This window comes from Saimiri boliviensis, chromosome 7 (genome assembly GCF_048565385.1).
Source record: "Saimiri boliviensis isolate mSaiBol1 chromosome 7, mSaiBol1.pri, whole genome shotgun sequence".
NCBI classification, from domain to species: Eukaryota; Metazoa; Chordata; class Mammalia; order Primates; family Cebidae; genus Saimiri; species Saimiri boliviensis.
In genome coordinates this window covers 22,984,692-23,003,893 of record NC_133455.1, presented here as the reverse complement: position 1 = coordinate 23,003,893, position 19,202 = coordinate 22,984,692, and the positions used below count along the sequence as shown (strand labels likewise).

Here is a 19,202-nt window from a genome sequence, read left to right as displayed (position 1 = left end):
ATATATATTTTTTTTTTATTGCACTTTCGGTTCTGGGGTATACTTTACCCATTTTTAAGTGTGCAGTTCATTGGCATTGATTACATTCACAACATTGTACAACCATTGCCACTGTTTGCTTACAAAATTTTTTATTATCCCAAACAAAAATGCTTGTAACCATTAAGCAGTAATTCTTCATTCCCCTTCACGCAGGAATATATGTAATTTCATAATTGCTTTGTCATAAACAGTGAAGTTGGTCTCTTTTTAAAGTCCCATATGGCCTAGACTTTAGTCATCTGCCTGCTAATTGTGCAGTGTGATGACTACATTTTAACTGGAAACTGTGTGATTGCCGTGTGCCAGTCTTCAAAACAAGAAGGATGTATAAATACTGCTTAGTCCCTATATGGTGATTTTTTTGCAATCCCAGCTTGTGGCATACTGCAATAAATCCTGCCTAAAAAAAATACGTTTATAGTTGAATTGCTAGCTGTGATAAAATGCAGCAATTGAACAAGATAGGCTTTCTTTGCCCCTCATCACAATTCAAATGTTAAATGTTTTGCTATTACTATCCAGCAAAAATTCAGATAAAATATAGGACTCACATTTATTCTAAATTGCATTGAGATTTTGAGTGGCATGTACATTAATGTTATAAAAAGAGGCTGGCTGTGGTGGTGGGTGCCTTGTAGTCCCAGCTACTCAGGAGGCTGAGGCATGGGAATCCCTTGAACCCAGGCAGCAGAAGCAGGGGTTGCAGTGAGTCGAGATTATACCACTGCACTCCAGCCTGAGCAACAGAGTGAGACTCTGTCTCAAAAAACAAAAAAGAATCTAAGAAATAGTGTCTTGCAGAATATGAATATTTTTTTTCAATGTAATGTACTAGAATGCAAGCCAGACTGAAAATGTTGTAAAAATAGAGCAGTGTTTTTTCTAAATACTCCAACATATTAAACTAAAAATGTACTTATTCATTTTCTTCCACTGAATGTAAACTTTGTTCATATAACTATATAGCCGCCGGGCATGGTGGCTCATGCCTGTAATCCCAAACACCAGCACTTTGGGAGGCTGAGGTGGGTGGATCACCTGAGATCAGGAGTTCGAGACCATTCTGACCAGCATGGAGAAACCCTATCTCTACTAAAAATGCAAAATTAGCCAGGCATGGTGGCACATGCCTGTAATCCCAGCTACTCAGGGAGCTGAAGCAGGAGAATTGCTTGAACCCCAGGAGGCAGGAGTTGTGGTGAGCCAAGATCGAACCATTGCATTCCAGCCTGGACAACAAGAGCAAAACTCCATCTCAAAAAAACAAAAAACAAACAAAAAAAAAAACTATATGACCACTGATAAGAAATGAGAAAAGTTAAATTTGTTCTTAAAAAATAAAAATTTTTGGAAATTAAATTCTATAGCACCAGGCGCAGTGGCTCACACCTGTAATCCCAGCACTTTGGGAGGCTGAGGCAGGCGGATCATGAGGTAAAGAGATTGAGACCATCCTGGCCAACATGGTGAAACCTTATCTCTACTAAAAATATAAAAATTAGCCAGGCATGGTGGTGTGCACCTGTAGTCCCAGCTACTTGGGAGGTGAGGCAGGAGAATTGCTTGAACTCAAGAGGCGGAAGTTGCAGTGAGCTGAGATCACGCCTCTACACTCCAGCCTGGTGATAAAGTGAGACTCCGTCTCCAAAAATAAAAAGTATATTCTTTCTCCTTTCTACAAACCCCTTCAAAACAATGTGTAATTTAAGTAAATGGGTTGCCATTGTTTTGAGGGTAGATTAACCAGAAATAGTATTTAACATTTTAATTCTCTTACTTTCCTATGGAATGTTTTGCTTGCTTTTTTTTTTCCCCCCTTAAATTACTATTTACTTGAAGAACTAACTATAGATGGAGAAAGAGAAAGAATTTGGTAATGGGTTTCATTCTGACTCCAGTAACCTTAACTATATTGCCTAATATATTTTAGATAGATATATTAATTTATAATTTACTTGTATGAGCAATTCATTTGAAGTAAATTGAAAGGAAATCATTATGTTGACTCCCTAGGGAACAGTATACCAAAAATATTGCTGAACAAGAAAACCTTGGAAAGGTAAGAATTATTATTATTTTTTTAAATGTGTCTAACTGATTCAGGCTTTCAGTACTGTACATGGTTTATGACTGTATTTTTTTCAAAAGGTTATAATACAGTTTTTTGGCGGAAATTGTTCATTCTTTTTAAAGATGGAAGACTTCCTTAAGAATTTAGTTTTATAGAAATAAAGGCACAATGGATTTTTGAAAGAAAAAATTATCTGTTTTTAAATCACAAAGAGTTCATGATAATGTTCTGCATTACAGTTTTCACATTATCCTCAGGCTGGTGGCTCATGCCTGTAATCCCAGCACTTTGGGAGGCTGAGGCCAGTGGATCAGTTGAGGTCAGGAGTTCAAGACCAGCCTGGCAAACATTGTAAAACCCCATCTCTATGAAAAATACAAAAATTAGACAGACATGGTGGCAGGCACCAGTAATCTCAGCTACTCAATAGCCTGAGGCAGGAGAATCACTTTAACTAGGGAGGCAAAGGTTGCAGTGAGCCAGTATTGTTCCATTGCACTCCAGCCTGGGTAACAGAGTCAGACTCCATCTCAAAAAAAAAAAAAAAATATTCTCACATATCTCTGTTTATGAGATGGGTATAAATTTATTCATTTGCTTTATTTAATAAACACAAGTTCTTATTATGATCTAGGCACTGGTCTAAGTCCTTTACAAACATTGATTTATTTAATACAAACAGCTCCTACCTGCCAGTTATCTGAGGGTAACTGAAATAGGATTGTATGGTTATTGTTCTTAGTTCTCTGAGCCACTACTAGGAATGGTAGAGAGTAAGTTATGGTCTTGACCATCAGGACTTAAGTGACCAACTGATTAGTTATTCTAGTTGACTTCATAAAGCAATCAGTTTAACAAAGACACCAGCTTTGCATTCATAGAGGGGAAAAAACTATACTTACTAATAATTCAGAGGAAAGATGACCAGTCATCAAGTGGCTTGGCTTCAGTCCTAGGCTTGTGATTCTCAACAAGCCCTCTAATCACTTTAGAGCTCATTTCCTCATATTTAAACTGAAATAGGTAGATGAGAATTTTAAAAATTAAATTACCTAGATGAGTTATAAGATCATCTTCACTGATTTTTAAGTCCGTATTGCATGGTGAAGACTGTGTTTCACTATACACCGTTTTTTTCTTTTCTTTAATTTCCCTATTGAAAACTATGTTTTCTGGCCAGGCAAAGTGGCTCATACCTGCTCGTAATCCCAGCATTTTGGGAGGCTAAGGTGGGAGGATTGTTTGAACCGAGAAGTTCAAGATGAGCCTGAGCAACATGGCAAGACCCCATGTCTACAAAAAATACAAAAATTAGCTGAGGGAGGTGGTATGCACCTGTAGTTGCAGCTACTCAGGAGGCTGAGGTGGGAGGATTGCTTCAGCCTGGGGAGGCCAACACTGCAGTGAGCCAAGATCATGCCATTGCACTCCAGCCAGCTTGGGTGACAGAATGAAAAAAAAAAAAATGTTTCTTACCATCATCATATGAAAAATAATTTAACAATAATTATGTAACATCCAATACCTAGTGTTCAAAATCTTTCTTTAAAAAAAAAAAAAAAAAAAAGAATCTCACTCTGTTACCTAGGCTGGCTGGAGTACAGTGGCATGATCTTGGCTCACTGCAGCCTTGGCCTCCCCAGGCTCAAGTGATCCTCCCACCTCTACCTCCTAAATAGCTGAGACTACAGAAGCATGCCACCATGCCCAGCTAATTTTTGTATTTTTTGTAGAGACAAGGATTCACCATATTGCCCAGGGTCTTCTCAAACTCCTGAGCTCAAATGATCCTACCACTTAGGCTGACCTCAAGTGATCTGCCTGCCTCAGCCTCCCAAAGTGCTGGAATTACATGTATGAGACACCACACTTGGCCTTTGTATTAGGTTTTCCTTTTTTTTTTTTCTTTTTTTGGCAATATATTATATTTTGGCAATATATTAGGCAAGAGTCTCACTCTATCACCCAGGCTAGAGTGAGGTGGTGCAACTTCTGCCTCCCAGGCTCAAGCAATCCTCCCGCCTCAGCATCTCCGGTAGCTGGGACTACAGGAGTGCACTACCATGCCTGGCTAATTTTTTTGTATTTTTTGTAGAGATGGGTTTTGCCATGTTGCCCAGACTGGCCTCAAACTCCTGAGACAAGCAGTCCATCCACCTTGGCCTCCCAAAGTTCTGGGATTGCAGGCACTAGCCACTGTGCCCAACCTTATTAGGTTTTCTAGGTTTGTAGCATCATAGGTAGGGATTGATTAGCTGCATTTTTTTTTAAATATTGAATATGTATGGATGTCTAATTTCATTTTTCAAATATTCTGAAACCTGTAAATTAAATATTTATCAAAACTTGTCCATTCTTAAAATACAAATGAAAAAATAGGGCTTCATTTCAGCCTTTATGCATTAATATAGTTTAGCTATCGGTATAACTCAGTAACTTGGTGATGGCAAAGTGATTCAGTCTTATTTACATTTTCCTGGTTTGAGTCATTATTAAAAACATATGTGTGTCTATCTGTGCTTGAACTTGAGGGATAAATTAGCTCCTAGAAACCTATAAGTAATATTCTAGATAAACTTCAGAAAGCAAATGGTATAGAAAACAATGGAGTAATTGGTAAATAAAGGTGATATGTTCTCTACTTAAAAACAAACAAACAAACAAACAAAAAAAAAACTGGCCAGGTGCGGTGGCTCACACCTGTAACCCCAGCACTTTGGGAGGCCAAGGCGGGCGGATCCCCTGGGGTCAGGAGTTCAAGACCAGCCTGACCAACATGGAGAAACCCCATCTCTACTAAAAATACAAAATTAGCCGTGCATGGTGGCACATTAGCCTGAGACAGGAGAATTGCTTTAACCTGGGAGGCAAAGTTGTGGTGAGCCAAGAGCATGCCATTGCATTCCAGCCTGGGTAACAAGAGTGAAACTCTGTCAAAAAAAAAAAAAAAAATTTGGCCAGGCACAGTGGCTCACGCCTGTAATCCCAGCACTTTGAGAGGCTGAGCCAGGCAGATCACTTGAGGTCAGGAGCTCGAGACCAGTCTGGCCAACATGGCAAAACCTCATCTCTACTAATAATACAAAAATTAGCCACGCATGGTGGCACATGCCTGTGATCCTAGCTACTTGTGAGGCTGAGGCATGAGAATCACCTGAACCCAGGAGGCAGAAGTTGCAGTGAGCCAAGATTGTGCCACTGAACTCCAGCTTGTACAACAGAGTGAAACTATGTCTTAACAACAACCAAAAAAAACAGACTGGGTGCAGTGGCTCATGCCTGTAATCCCAGCACTTTGGGAGGTGAGTGGATCAGCTGAGGTCAAGAATTCGAAACCAGCCTGGCCAACCTGGCAAAACCTCATCTCTACTAAAAATACAAAAAAATTAGCTGGCAGGCACCTGTAATCCCAGCTTCTGGAGAGGCTGAGGCAGGAGAATCACTTGAACCAAGGAGGCAGAGGTTGCAGCACTCCAGCCTGGGTGACAAGAGCAAAACTCTATCTCAAAAAAAAAAAAAAAAAAACCTTTATTATGGAAATTTTCAAAAGTATATTTTAATCAATCCATATATACCCATCATCCAACTCTAATCATTAAACTCATGGCCAGCCATGTTTTATCTATAGTCTCATCCAGTACCTGCCCCCAGTTATTTTTTTTCTAAATTATTTTTAAGCACATCTCAGACTTTTTATTATTTTTGTCTCATCACATTTCAGTATTTATCATAAACAGTCTTTTTGAACATAACCACAGTACCATTATCCTACCAAAAAGAATTTAACAATAATTACATAACATCCAATACCCAGTATTCAAACTTTACCATGGTTTATTTGTTTGAATCAGGATTCTAATAAGAGTCTATACATTACTGTTAGCTTGTATATCTCTTGGTCTCTCTTTCTTTAGGTTACTCCCTCATCATTTTTTCTTAAGATTTATTTGTTGAAAAGAAAAAAAAAAAACTGGTTATTTGTCCTAGTGGTTTTTCAACATTTTAAACTTTGCTGTTGGCGTCAATTAGCATGTTCTTCTGTTCCCAGTATATCCTGTGAATTGGTAGATAGATCTAGAAGCTTGATTAAATATGTTTTGATATTTGGCAAGAATACTTCATAGATGGTGATACATGCTTTTCTCAGGAGACTGTCTTCTTATGATGTAGGCAGCCATTGATAAGCATTTCCTAGATCCATAATTCATTAGAAGTTGCATAGTGTTAACATTCTATCATTCCTTCTTAGTTTATTGGCTGGAATAATTCTATAAAGAGCAACTTCTCCTTATCTACTATTTACTTTCCCTTAGTTACATTAGTATAAGAAAGGTAAAATAACTTCTTGATTCACTTATCTACTGGTTTTCAAAATGATGAGTTGGTTTTTTATCGTCCTTCGAAAGTAATCTTATGACTTTTAGATTGAATATACTTGATGTGTTTCAATCTGCTGCGATTATTAGTCCCATTAGTACTCAAATTTGGCCAGTGGAAGCCTCTTGGAGTCAGCTTTTGAATCCTTTCAAAAAAACCCTAGTAGACTTTGATGACTTCTTTGTTTTCTGGTGTGGCAAAGTGTTCTAATCTCATACTGTACACTTTCTGTCCCGAACCTGAAATCAGCCATTTCTCTAAAGAGTGTTCACCTGTGATTTATTAATAAATGACTATTATATCAGTGAAAATAAATAAAAAATAAAAGGAAGCTTTCTCTAAGCTGATTTCTCCATTTACCAGAAAAATGGTGAATTTTGTGTACCTTGTTTCACTTGTGGGATACATGCCATACTCAAAAAGAAGAATAGAAATAATTTTCATGTTTGAAAGCATGTATTTGAATCAAGTTGTAAACATTCATTTGTATAATACTTTTTTTTTTTTTTTTTTTTTGAGGCGGAGTTTCGCTCTCGTTACCCAGGCTGGAGTGCAATGGCGCGATCTCGGCTCACCGCAACCTCCGCCTCCTGGGTTCAGGCAATTCTCCTGCCTCAGCCTCCTGAGTAGCTGGGATTACAGGCACGCGCCACCATGCCCAGCTAATTTTTTGTATTTTTAGTAGAGACGGGGTTTCACCATGTTGACCAGGATGGTCTCGATCTCTTGACCTCATGATCCACCCACCTCGGCCTCCCAAAGTGCTGGGATAACAGGCATGAGCCACCGCGCCCGGCCCATTTGTATAATACTTTAACTAGAGGTTTTTGGATTTGTAGGATTTATTATGATTGTCAAAATGGATCTTTTTTTTTTTTTTTTTTTTTTTTTTTGAGATAGAGTCTCACTCAGTCACCCAGGCTGGAGTGCAGTGGCATGATCTCCGTTCACTGCAACCTCCACTTACCAGGTTTAAGTGATTCTCATGTATTTTTGGTAGAGATAGGGTTTCTACCTGGTTAGCCAGGCTGGTCTCAAAACCCTGACCTCAGATGATCTGCCCGCCTTAGCTTCCCAAAGTGCTGGGATTACAGGTGTGAGCCTCTATACCCAGCCCAAAATGGACTTTCATCCAAAGATTTCATGTTAAGTAATGTACTTTTTTCATATGAAAACATTTCTCTATTTTTTTTAAAGTATCTGGAAGGATGCTGAACATACAGAAAGATTTCCCAAACCTGAAATCCTTTCAAAAACCCAAACTTAATTGCCAAATCTGATTAAAGATTATTCTTTCCCTCATCCATTGTAATGTTTTCCTGCAGGATCATCGGGAAAAGTGGCAATATAACATCAAGTATATTTAAGCAAGTGAACCAATGACTAGCTCATTCCCCAAATGTCAGTCCATATCATTTAAGACACAAAGCTTCTTAATCCTCAAACTTTAGAGTCAGTCTAAATTTTCAAAGCAAACAGAACGAACCTAGCCATTTAAAGTGATGGTATAGTCTAAGCCAGGCATCCCCAAACTACGGCCCCGTGGGCCGCATGCGGCCCCCTGAGGCCATTTATCTGGCCCCCTGCCGCACTTCAGGAAGGGGCACCTCTTTCATTGGTGGTCAGTGAGAGGAGCACAGTATGTGGCGGCCCTCCAAGGGTCTGAGGAACAGTGAACTGGCCCCCTGTGTAAAAAGTTTGGGGACGCCTGGTCTAAGCCCTCTAAGCCAATATAAACTGGACAACCATAGACCTCCTCAGGCCAACTGAGATTCCCCGCTTCTATACCAACATCTCCTCCTTTAAAGAACAATGAAATCTGTGATTAGTATTTTTTGTACATTGCAACTGTAAACAAAGGTGTGTTAAATGGTAATAAGGTTTAAAATATATTGCATATTAGTATCAGTTGCACTCATAAAGTTAAAGGTTTCAAACACACATGGTTATAAAGCAAATTCAATTTAATATTTCTGACACACGCAGTGCCCACATCCTGTCTTTGGTTCTCTAAATAACTTTTATAGGTTGTTAGGATTTTTTAACAAAGAAATTATTCCAATAATATAAGAAAAGTTACAGGTTAATTTACAATCATGTGCAGAAGTCTGAAAATTCTTGGTCTGCCTTAATGGCCTTTCTAAATACTTTTTAGTTTATGAGGACAAAATATTTGTTTTAAGCGACATTATTGGTAACATAAACTTAAATCGATATGTTAATATGCAAGGTATTGCATCAAAAAAGTTACTGGTTATATTTATATATTTTTAAATTTTGTGTTGTTTTCTATTCCTTTTTGCTGTGAACTTTGCCTTTATTATGCATAGCCAGGTGGGGAGTATTTAAAGAGTGGCTTGAATCTGCTCCTCAGCTTAGTTAATCCTCTTATCTGGGCAAGTATCAGCAACCAGAATTCTCCTTTGTGTCTTAGATCAGCCAGTACATTGACCGTCTGCTAAAAGAGGAAAGGATGAGGATGCTCCTGTGCACGCTGCCTCTGTGTCTCTGCTTTTCTGTCCCTTTTAGTGATTTTCTCACACTTGGTGTCAGTACAGGTATTTCTGACACGCTGCATTTCCTTCCATGTGCACCATTACCTTCTCTACCAAAATGTCAACTGTAGTTGTCTCTAGAGCATGGGATTATGAAGAATTTTTTTTTTTTTGAGATAGAGTCTTGCTCTGTCACCTGGGCTGAAGTGCAATGGCACAATCATGGCTCACTGCAGCCTTGACTTGCCAGGCTCAGGTGGTCCTCTTGCCTCAGCCTCCTGAGTAGCTGAGACCACAGCCATGTGCCACCATACCCAGCTAGTTAAAAAAAAAATTTTATTTTTTGTAGAGACAGGGGTCTCACTTTGTTGCCTAGGCTGGATTCTCTCACTCTTTTTTCTTACCTTGTCACTTGTTGTCTCTGACTTTGTATCTACTCTTGCTTTCAGTCACCCTTCCTCAATCTCCCGTAATATAGAACCAAATTATATTTTTGTAATTTATTGAAGATCTTTTTATCCCTGTTTAAAAGTTTAGAGTCAATGAGTGTAACAGTTTTGGCAAGTAGACCGTCCAAGATGTTAGTAACAAAAACAATTCTGAGAAGTATTTTGGTTTATTTAATAGTGTACTATTTTTATAATCACTGGGCCTTCTCCCTGAAGTATATATGCATACAATTTGATTTATTTGGACATATATAGAGTATACACTGTTTTAAGATATGTAACATTTAATAACAACAATATATATAATACAGCTGGACACAGTGGCTAATGCCTGTAATCCCAGCACTTTGGGAGGCTGAGGCAGACAGATCACGAGATCAAGAGATGGAGACCATCCTGGCCAACATGGTGAAACCCTGTCTCTACTAAAAATAAAAAAATATAAAAAAATTAGCTGGGCATGGTGGCATGTGCTTGTAGTCTCAGCTACTCAGGAGGCTGAGGCAGGAGAATCTCTTGAACTGGAAAGTGAAGACTGCAGTGAGTGGAAATCGCACCACTGCACTCCAGCCTGGCAGTGGAGCAAGACTCCGTCTCAAAAAAAAAAAAAAAAAAAAAAAAAAAAATATATATATATATATATATATATATACACACACACAAATAGATATAACATTTAATAACAAGAATATATAAAATACATGATAATTTATGACTTATTTCAATATGTCATTTGAAAAAATAATTTATCAAGTAAATACTTTTGTTTTCCCCTATTATTAGCCTTGCTTGTTTTTTTTCTTTTGTTGTTTTTGGTTTTTGTTTTTTTAAGAGACAGGATCTCGCTCTGTTGTCCAGACTGGAATGCAGTGGTGAAATCATAGCTCACTGCAGCCTCAAATTCCTGGGCTCAAGTGATCCTTCCACCTCAGTCTCCCAACAAGCTAGGACTACAGGCATGTGCCACTACCATGCCCAGCTATTTTTTTAATTTTAATTTTTGTAGAGACAGGGCATCACTATGTTGCCCAGGCTAGCCTTGAACTTCCAGGCTCAAGCGATCCTCCTGCCTGGGCTTCCCAAAGTGCTGGGATTATAGGCGTGAGCCACCTCGACCAGCCCCCAGCCTGCTATTATTATCCTTAATTTTTTTTTTCTTGAGACGGAATCTCACTCTATTGCCCAGGCTGGAGTGCAGTGGCACAATCTCAGCTCATTGCAACCTCCACCTTCCAGGTTCAAGCAGTTCTCCCACCTCAGCCTTCAGAGTAGCTGGGATTACAGGCACGTGCCACCATGTCTGGCTAATTTTTGTGTTTTGTATTTTTAGTAGAGATGAGGTTTCACTATGTTGGCCAGGCTGGTCTCGAACTACTGACCTCAAGTGATCCGCCCAACTATATAGCATGAGTTCTGTTTTCCACTTGAAACTCCAAGCATACCTGACATATAACAGGTGCTCCATAATTATATCTTGAATAAATAAGAATTAGGTTTTAGTATATAGAATATACTGAGCCTGTTGGTTTCTTGAGAAATTTTTATGTAAATGGAAATTCTAAAACAAAATGTGGACATTTCTCAGGCTTACACTAATAAATGAATTATTTTAAGGCTATCTGAGCTATTATGTTAAAGCTGTCTGAGCTATAATTCTTCTTGAGTAATATGTCATGTACATCCTCCAAGCTTGTTTTCATTGGAGAACTAGGAAGGCAAGCAGTTTGACTTAGTGTCTCATAGTGGCACAGTCTCAGCTCACTGCAACCTCCACCTCCCGGTTCAAGCCATTCTCCTGTCTCAGCCTTCTGAGTAGCAGGGACTATGGGCAGACACCACCATGCCCAGCTAATTTTTGCATTTTTAGTAGGGACAGGGTTTCACATGTTGATCAGGTTGGTCTTGAACTCCTGACCTCAAGTGATCTGCCCACCTCAGCCTCCCAAAGTACACTTGTGAGCCACCATGCTTGGCCTATTAACCTTAATTAGTAACTGAGAAAATGGGGGTCCCAGGAAATTAAGTGCCTTGCTTGCCACTAGAGGAGACAAAACCAGATTAAAACTGAAGACTTGCCAGGCGCGGTGGCTCACGCCTGTAATCCTAGCACTTTGGGAGGCTGAGGTGGGTGGATCACCTGAGGTCAGGAGTTTAAGACCAGCCTGGCCATCATGGTGAAAACCCATCTTTAAAAAAAAAAAAAAAAAACTGAAGACTTCTGACTTTCGAACTCTACATTCCTCTTTTTACACCATGATACTGTTCCACTTTCCTAATTATCTTTTTCTTTCTCTTCCTTTTATAGTTTTATGTTTTTTGTTTTGTTTGGTTTTGGTTTTGGTTGTTTTTTTTTTTTGAGACAGTCTTGCTCTGTCACCCAGGCTAGAGTGCAGTGGCGCTCATGCAACTTCCACCTCCCGGGTTTAAGCAATTCTCCTTCCTCAGCCTCCCAAGTAGCTGGGATTATAGGTGCCTGCCACTGTGCCCAGCTAATTTTTTTATTTTTAGTAGAGACAGGATTTCACCATCTTGGCCAATCTGGTCTCAAACTCTTGACCTCGTGATCCACCTGCCTTGGCTTCCCAAAGTGCTGAGATTACAGGCGTCAGTCAGCCACCGCACCTAGCCAGTTTTGTGTTCTTTTTAACTTCAAGCTGTCCTACATTAGTTAACTTTTTTTTGTTGTTTTTTGGGACAGAGTGTTGCTCTGTCGCTGATGCTGGAGTGCAATGGCGTGATTTCCGCTCACTGCGACTTCTGCCTCCCAGGTTCAAGCGATTCTCCTGCTTCAGCTGTCCAAGTAGCTAGGATTACAGGTGCCCAACACGCCTGGCTAATTTTTGTATTTTTAGTAGAGAAGGGCCATACTGACCAGGCTGGTCTCAGATTCATGATCTCAGGTGATCCACCTGCCTTGGCTTCCCAAAGTGCTGGGATTACAGATGTGAGCCACCGCATCTGGCCTTGGTTAACTTTTATAATCTTAGTTTTGGTACATTAAAGGAGTATGTGGTTTAGCTATTATTTATCAACTGTACAAAATGTACCATATTCCTTTGAGTACAGCAATAGAGGCAAATCCCTGTAACTGAGATTTAATTATTCTTGGTTCTTTTAATGTTAGAAACTTCGGGAAAAACAAAAAGCTGTGAGAGAAAGTCACGGTCCAAATATGAAACAAGCAAAAATGTGGCGTGATTTGGAACAACTAATGGAATGTAAGAAACAGTGCTTTCTGAAACAGCAAAGCCAAACTTCCATTGGTCAGGTAATTCAGGAGGGAGGAGAGGACCGGCTAATACTATGAATTCATGTGTCATCATTTGGGGTTTTAATTGATACCACTAGCTATAAGCATACTCTCATAATGTATTTCTTTTTTGAAACTGATTTGTACAGCATTTTGCTTTCAGATTAGCCATTCTTTATTAAGTTTTCATGGAAAATAATGTTAAGGCAGATTTAGTTTTAATGTTTTTTTCATATGAAAAAGAGGCTTTTATTGTTTTGCTTAGTTTAGACATCAGTGGCGTCTTCTGAATTTTATGAGACAGGAAACTAAGTTTACTATCTGTAAATGTAAGCATATGTCCATTAAGAAACATGTAGTTTTTTAAGAATGTAATAACCTAATGGCTTACTGTTTTTCTTAATCTTTTTTTGAAACTTTAGAAGAATCTTTTAGGAAGTAATATCTCTTGTTTTGAAGAAACATTTATCTGAAGTTCAGCATTTCCTACAGTTTCACTTCAGTTTCTTTTTCTTCTGTAAAATGCAAGAAAATTTAATATTTTGACTAACATGTTTGTTCTGATTGTATAATTTAAAGGCAAATAAACTTGGTACATATTTTGTAGCTATTTAAAAAATGTATAGTTGTGTCAAAATTTATTTTTAAAGTAAGTATTCATATCAAGTATTAAATTGAAGGATTATTATTTATTTTCACCAAAAATCTATTACAGATTTTTTTTTTTTTTTTGACATGGAGTCTCATTCTGTTGCCCAGGCTGGACTCCAGTGTCATGATCTCGGCTCACTGCAACCTTCACTTCCAGGGTTCAAGTGATTCTTCTGCCTCTACCTTTCAGGTAACTGGGATTACAGGCGGCCACCACCACACCTGGCTAATTTTTGTATTTTTAGAAACAGGGTTTTGGCCGGGCATGGTGGCTCAAGCCTGTAATCCCAGCACTTTGGGAGGCCGAGGCGGGTGGATCATGAGGTCAAGAGATCGAGACCATCCTGGTCAACATGGTGAAACCCCGTCTCTACTAAAAATATAAAAAATTAGCTGGGCATGGTGGCGCGTGCCTGTAATCTCAGCTACTCAGGAGGCTGAGGCAGGAGAATTGCCTGAACCCAGGAGGCGGAGGTTGCGGTGAGCCGAGATCGCGCCATTGCACTCCAGCCTGGGTAACAAGAGCGAAACTCTGTCTCAAAAAAAAAAAAAAAAGAAAAGAAAAGAAACAGGATTTTGCCATGTTGACCAAGCTGGTCTTGAACTCCCAACCTCAGCTGATCTGCCCACCTCGGCCTCTCAAAGTCTTGGTATTACAGATGCGAGCCACCCATGCCAGGCCTATTACAGATTTAATAATATAATAATCAGGCTGGGCACAGTGGCTCATGCCTGTAATTCCAGTACTCTGGGAGGCCGAGGCGAGCAGATCATTTGAGACCAGGCTGGGCAACATGACAAAACCTCATCTCTGAAAAAATACAAAAATTAGCCGGTTGTGGTGGCATGCCTGTGTTCCCAGCTATTCAGGAGGCTGGGGCTAGATAATCACTGGAACCTGGGACACAGAGTTTGCAGTGAGCTGAGATCACACCACTGTATTCCAGCCTGGGCAACAGAGCAAGACCCTGTCTCAAAATAAAATAATAATAATAATAATAATAATCTGATAGTTATGGGAACTGTTATTTTATTTTATTTTTGAGACAGTCATGATGGATGTTGCATGGGGAGCCAGCACATCATATGGAAAGAGCAGGAGCAAGAGGTCAGGATCAGGTACCATTCACTTTTAAAGAACCAGATCTTGTGGCCAGGCGCGGTGGCTCAAGCCTGTAGTCCCAGTACTTTGGGAGGCCAACACAAGTGGATCATGAGGTCAGGAGCTCAAGACCAGCCTGGCCAACACAGTGAAACTCCTTCTTTTCTAAAAGTACAAAAATTAGCCAGGCATGGTGGCCCACACCTGTAATCTCAGCTACTTGGGAGGCTAAGGCAGAGAACTGCTTAAACCCAGGAGGCTCCAGCCTGGGCAACAGAGCAAGACTCTGTCAAAAAAAAAAAAAAAAAAAAAAAAAAAAGCAGATCTTATGTAAACTCGGAGCTAGAAATCACTAATCACCATGGGGATGGTACTAAGTTATTCACAAGGGATCCACCTCCATGATCCAGGCACCTCCCCACCAGGCCTCACCTCCATCACTGGAGATTACATTTCAGCATGATATTTAAACATCTGAACCATATCAGATAGGGTCTCTTTTTGTTGCCCAGAACTCCTGACTTCAAGTGATCCTCCCACCTTGGCCTCCCAAAGTACTAAGATTATAGGCATAAGATACCATGCTTGGCTCAAAACCTTTTTTTTTTTTTTTTTTGAGACAGTTTCATTCTTGTTGCCCAAGATGGAGTGCAATGGCGCGATTTCGGCTCACTGCAACCTCCGCTTCCTGGGTTCAAGCATCCTGGGAGCTCAGCCTCCTGAGTAGCTGGGACTTTAGGCATGTGCCATCACGCCCAGCTAATTTTTGTATTTTTAATAGAGATGGGATTTACCATGTTGACGAGGATGGTCTTGATCTCTTGACCTTGTGATCCACCCACCTTGGCCTCCCAAAATGCTGGGATTATAGGTATGAGCCACCGTGCCCAGCCTAAAAGTTTTTATTGGTAATCAAAGAGCCTCACTAGCTGGAGATAATTGATAATTCTAGGAGCTGGAGCAAGAAGAGATGGGGTCCATCAGAATAAGGAAGAACTGAACTTACTGGGAAAATACGGAGAGATATCCTTAAAAATTTTTTTAAGAAAAAAAGAAGCATTTCAGTGTTCATAAGTGATTTGAATTGGTCCTCAGCTTGTTTTATCCTCTTATTTGGACAAGTATCAGCTGCCACCATTGTCATTTGTGCCTTTAGATCTGCTAGTAGATCAGCCATCCCCTGAAAGAAGAAAAGCTGTGTTTTAGCGTGTAGAAGCAAATCCTTAATTCAGTCATGCTTTTTTGGATAGTGACATGAATATATTTGTGTGGTGTTGACTACTGGTACATTGTTTTTTATGCCAATGGTAAGTGATGCTCCTTTAAACAGAATATAAATTCCTTTGCAAGCATTTGAAAAAGACTAGATGCCCTTTATAGAAACAGCATTTTATTTCTCCAGAGAAAAGTCAGTTCACAAAATTGTTAAGTCTAGTGGTTATTTTTTTAGCCCTTCGCTGTCTTTGGTGCTCCTCTTGATTTTTAAAATGGTTAATGACAGATACTCCATGGAATCCTTAGAAATCTACTGATTTGATTATTGCTTGCTGTCTTTATTCCATGCAGAAAGAATACATGAGTTAAACACAAAGGCAGGTCCAAAATTACTTTAGTCACTGAAGCAGAACACCATTATTCAAGAAAAGCAAATTGAAAAACACCCTAAAAGTACAGAGTTATTTATAGATTGTATGTAACATTGGGCATTTAGTAATGCAGCTTAATGGGTTTAGTTCAGTGAGTTTCCACTCATTTCATGATCTGATTGGAACATTAAAAAGCTTTAACTAACCCTGACAGTCTTTGACAGCTGGCACTTAACTAAAGAGCTTATTACATTTTTCCTCCAGGATTGATATTCTGGCTAGCTAATTGATCAGAGTACTTAATCATTTGGAAAATAATTTGTCTTTCATGTGATGGCCCAAATAAAGGAGAAGAATGCAGCCTGTGAAATCTGCCTCTGTGTTCACTGATATCCTTCTTCTAGTTGCCAACTGTTGCATGGGACTGACTGTATAAATTGTAAATTTCAAAAGGCCACTGCTTATCTTGCTTTCTGTATTAGTTCAGGAAACAATCCGACTTTAAATGGTGTCCTTTAAGAAGAATCTTATAATAGGATAATGTGCTTTCTGTTATGTATCTATTAACAACTGAATTCCAAGGCCATATATTTTCTAGGTCTGGAGAGTATACCAGAAGGGTCTTAGAACATTGTTCAAATGCATATGGAAATCAAAGCAGAAATTGCAAACCACCTACCTTTTTCTTTTTCCTTTTTTTTTTTTTTTCTTGAGATGGAGTTTAGCTCTGTAGCCCAGGCTGGAGTATAGTGGAATTATCTTGGCTCACTGCGACATCCGCCTCCAGGGTCCCAGTTCAAGCAATTCTCCTGCCTCAGTCTCCCAAGTAGCTGGGATTACAGGCACACACCACCATGCCCAGCTAATTTTGTATTTTTAGTAGAGACGGGTTTCACCATAATGGCTAGGCTGGTCTTGAACTCCTGATCTCAGGTGGTCCACCTACCTCAGCCTCTCAAAGTGCTGGGATTACAGGTGTGAGCCACCACACCCAGCCCTTTTTCTTTAGATTAACACTTGCCCTCATTTTGCTTTAATTAGGAGACAGTAATAAAATAAGCCACTTCATTTAAACTATCAAATAAATGCAAATGTGTTATGGGCCTAATTAACATTTATACATTTTTAAGATCTATGCACTTTCCAAGTATGTTTCTTAACTTTTTGAGGTAACACAGTATAGAGCACTTTTTGGTAATTTGAGTAAAATAAAAGGCTAAATATATTGCTGAAACTAAAAATATATAAATTTGCAGAGTTCTTCTGAATTGCATATGAAAATATGAACAAATTAGTAACTTGCCAAAGCTGTCTTTACAAAGGCAAAGTCAAAGTTTATATTGAAAAATGACTTTGTATGCAGGTGTGTGTCTTTTTTTTTTTTTTTTTTTTTGTATATTTTGCCTGAAGATTGGGTTCTAATGTATGTGCCTTATAGAAGTTTTGTCTTACACAGGCATTCTACCCTACGTTAGTGACTAATGAGTGTGAGTAAATGACTTGTTTCTACAAAGGATTCTAGGTGCTTACATCATTCATCTTTCTTGGCATAAAGGAGTCTTTAGCCCAGGGAGTGGGTAAGATAGCATCCTGATGATTAACTTTCTTTAAACTTGGTTATATCAGTAATCAATCAATATCATTACTGCAGAGAGGTGAGGAGTAGATTACATATGCAACAGATCCCTCTTTTTTAGACAATTCATGCAGCCAGGAGAGAAATAAATCTGTACCTTTATTAAATATGTAAATTATTACTCTACTCTTACCAGCTTAGCTCCTCTTCCTCTTCCTTTTAATGAGAGAAATTTAAATACAGCTGCTTGGTGTGTGGCAGCCAGGCCTGGGGTGAGAGTTTTGTCTCATAGGATGGATAGGGATCATTAAAAGTTATCTATGTGTTTTTTTATCCTTGACCCTACTGTCTTAAGATAATCTTAAAAAAAGAAAGTTGACTGTAAACATTGTTTAGCCCTACCCCATCCTTGCAAAAGATATCAGATAATGAAACACAGATCCCAAATAAGTATTTTTAAGAGACTTGGACAAACATATGCTTTCTGCTCCTATGCTCCCTCTTTTGGCAAACTGGAAGTACTTTCTTGGCAAACACCAATATTTTCACAATTTCCTTTCTAGAATTGCTGAGAGGCTTGAGTCACCAAATTTGGTTTACTGCTATGGAAATTCACTATTCCAAGCACAGGAAGATTTTTGTTTTTCAGTGAAAGTATGTGTTTCCACCTCAGTTCAGAGTGTAACAGCAGGTTCCTGGCTTGGCTTAATGCTGCATGCAGTATCCTGGTAAACAGTCATAGAATTTTGGAGCTTGAAAGGAACCTCAGAATGATTCATGTAATCATTTATTAGATTGGGACCTTTGAGGGATCTCTTCCAACCTCTCTCCAGTGTGCAGATCAGTTCTGTAGTGCATGCAGTGAATCACTTTCCAGCCATGGTGTTGGACCCCCAAAGCGGTTCATTCCTCACAAGGGAGCCTGTTTCATTGTTAGAGCACAAGCTGATTAAGTTATTGGTTCTGAAAGTGAATCAAACTTACAGAGAAAAGACTTTTTATAAACATCTGTTATGCAAAGCAAGATTTAACAAGTTTTATTCTCTGAAGCTGTAATCATGATCATGATCATATGACTGATTGAAACAACTAACCTGGTACTGAGCACCCCATTTGTACCAGGCACTGTCCTAAGTGCTTTATGTATGTAGAACTAATGTAACTCTCACAATAACCTTATGAGGCAGCTGTAATTATCCCCATTTTGTAGATAAGGAAACTGAAACAAAGAGAAACTTTCATAGTAATATACAACTAATGATTGTGGCAGAGCCAGGATCTAAAACTATATTGCAATGCTATATTGCAGCATGACCCATGTATATATACCCATTGTATATAAGGAAACAGATTGATGTCTATTTATGAGTTATGGTGTAAAATAATTTTTAGTGCTTATTACAAGATTATAGTACCTTTTAAAAAAAAAATGTGTTTGCTTGCTATTCCTGAAGAACAAACTTTACTAAATGATTAACAGTAACCTCGGGCCGGGCGCGGTGGCTCAAGCCTGTAATCCCAGCACTTTGGGAGGCCGAGGCGGGTGGATCACGAGGTCGAGAGATCGAGACCATCCTGGTCAACAAGGTAAAACCCCGTCTCT

General features: G+C 39.1%; 1 protein-coding gene across 3 annotated transcripts in view; it reads left to right on the top strand.

Annotated features, from left to right (window-relative positions):
- Positions 1 to 13,904, top strand: part of IFT81 (intraflagellar transport 81) — a 118,116-nt gene extending 104,212 nt beyond the window's left edge. For 2 of the 3 annotated variants that reach the window (XM_039472409.2, XM_003932259.2), the window contains 2 exons: positions 2,056 to 2,101; positions 12,559 to 13,904. In XM_039472409.2, the coding sequence (XP_039328343.1) occupies positions 2,056 to 2,101; positions 12,559 to 12,741 (229 nt within the window). In that variant the 3' untranslated portion in view covers positions 12,742 to 13,904. The other variant, XM_074402257.1, reaches the window with a different exon arrangement.
- Positions 13,905 to 19,202: the final 5,298 nt, after the last annotated feature.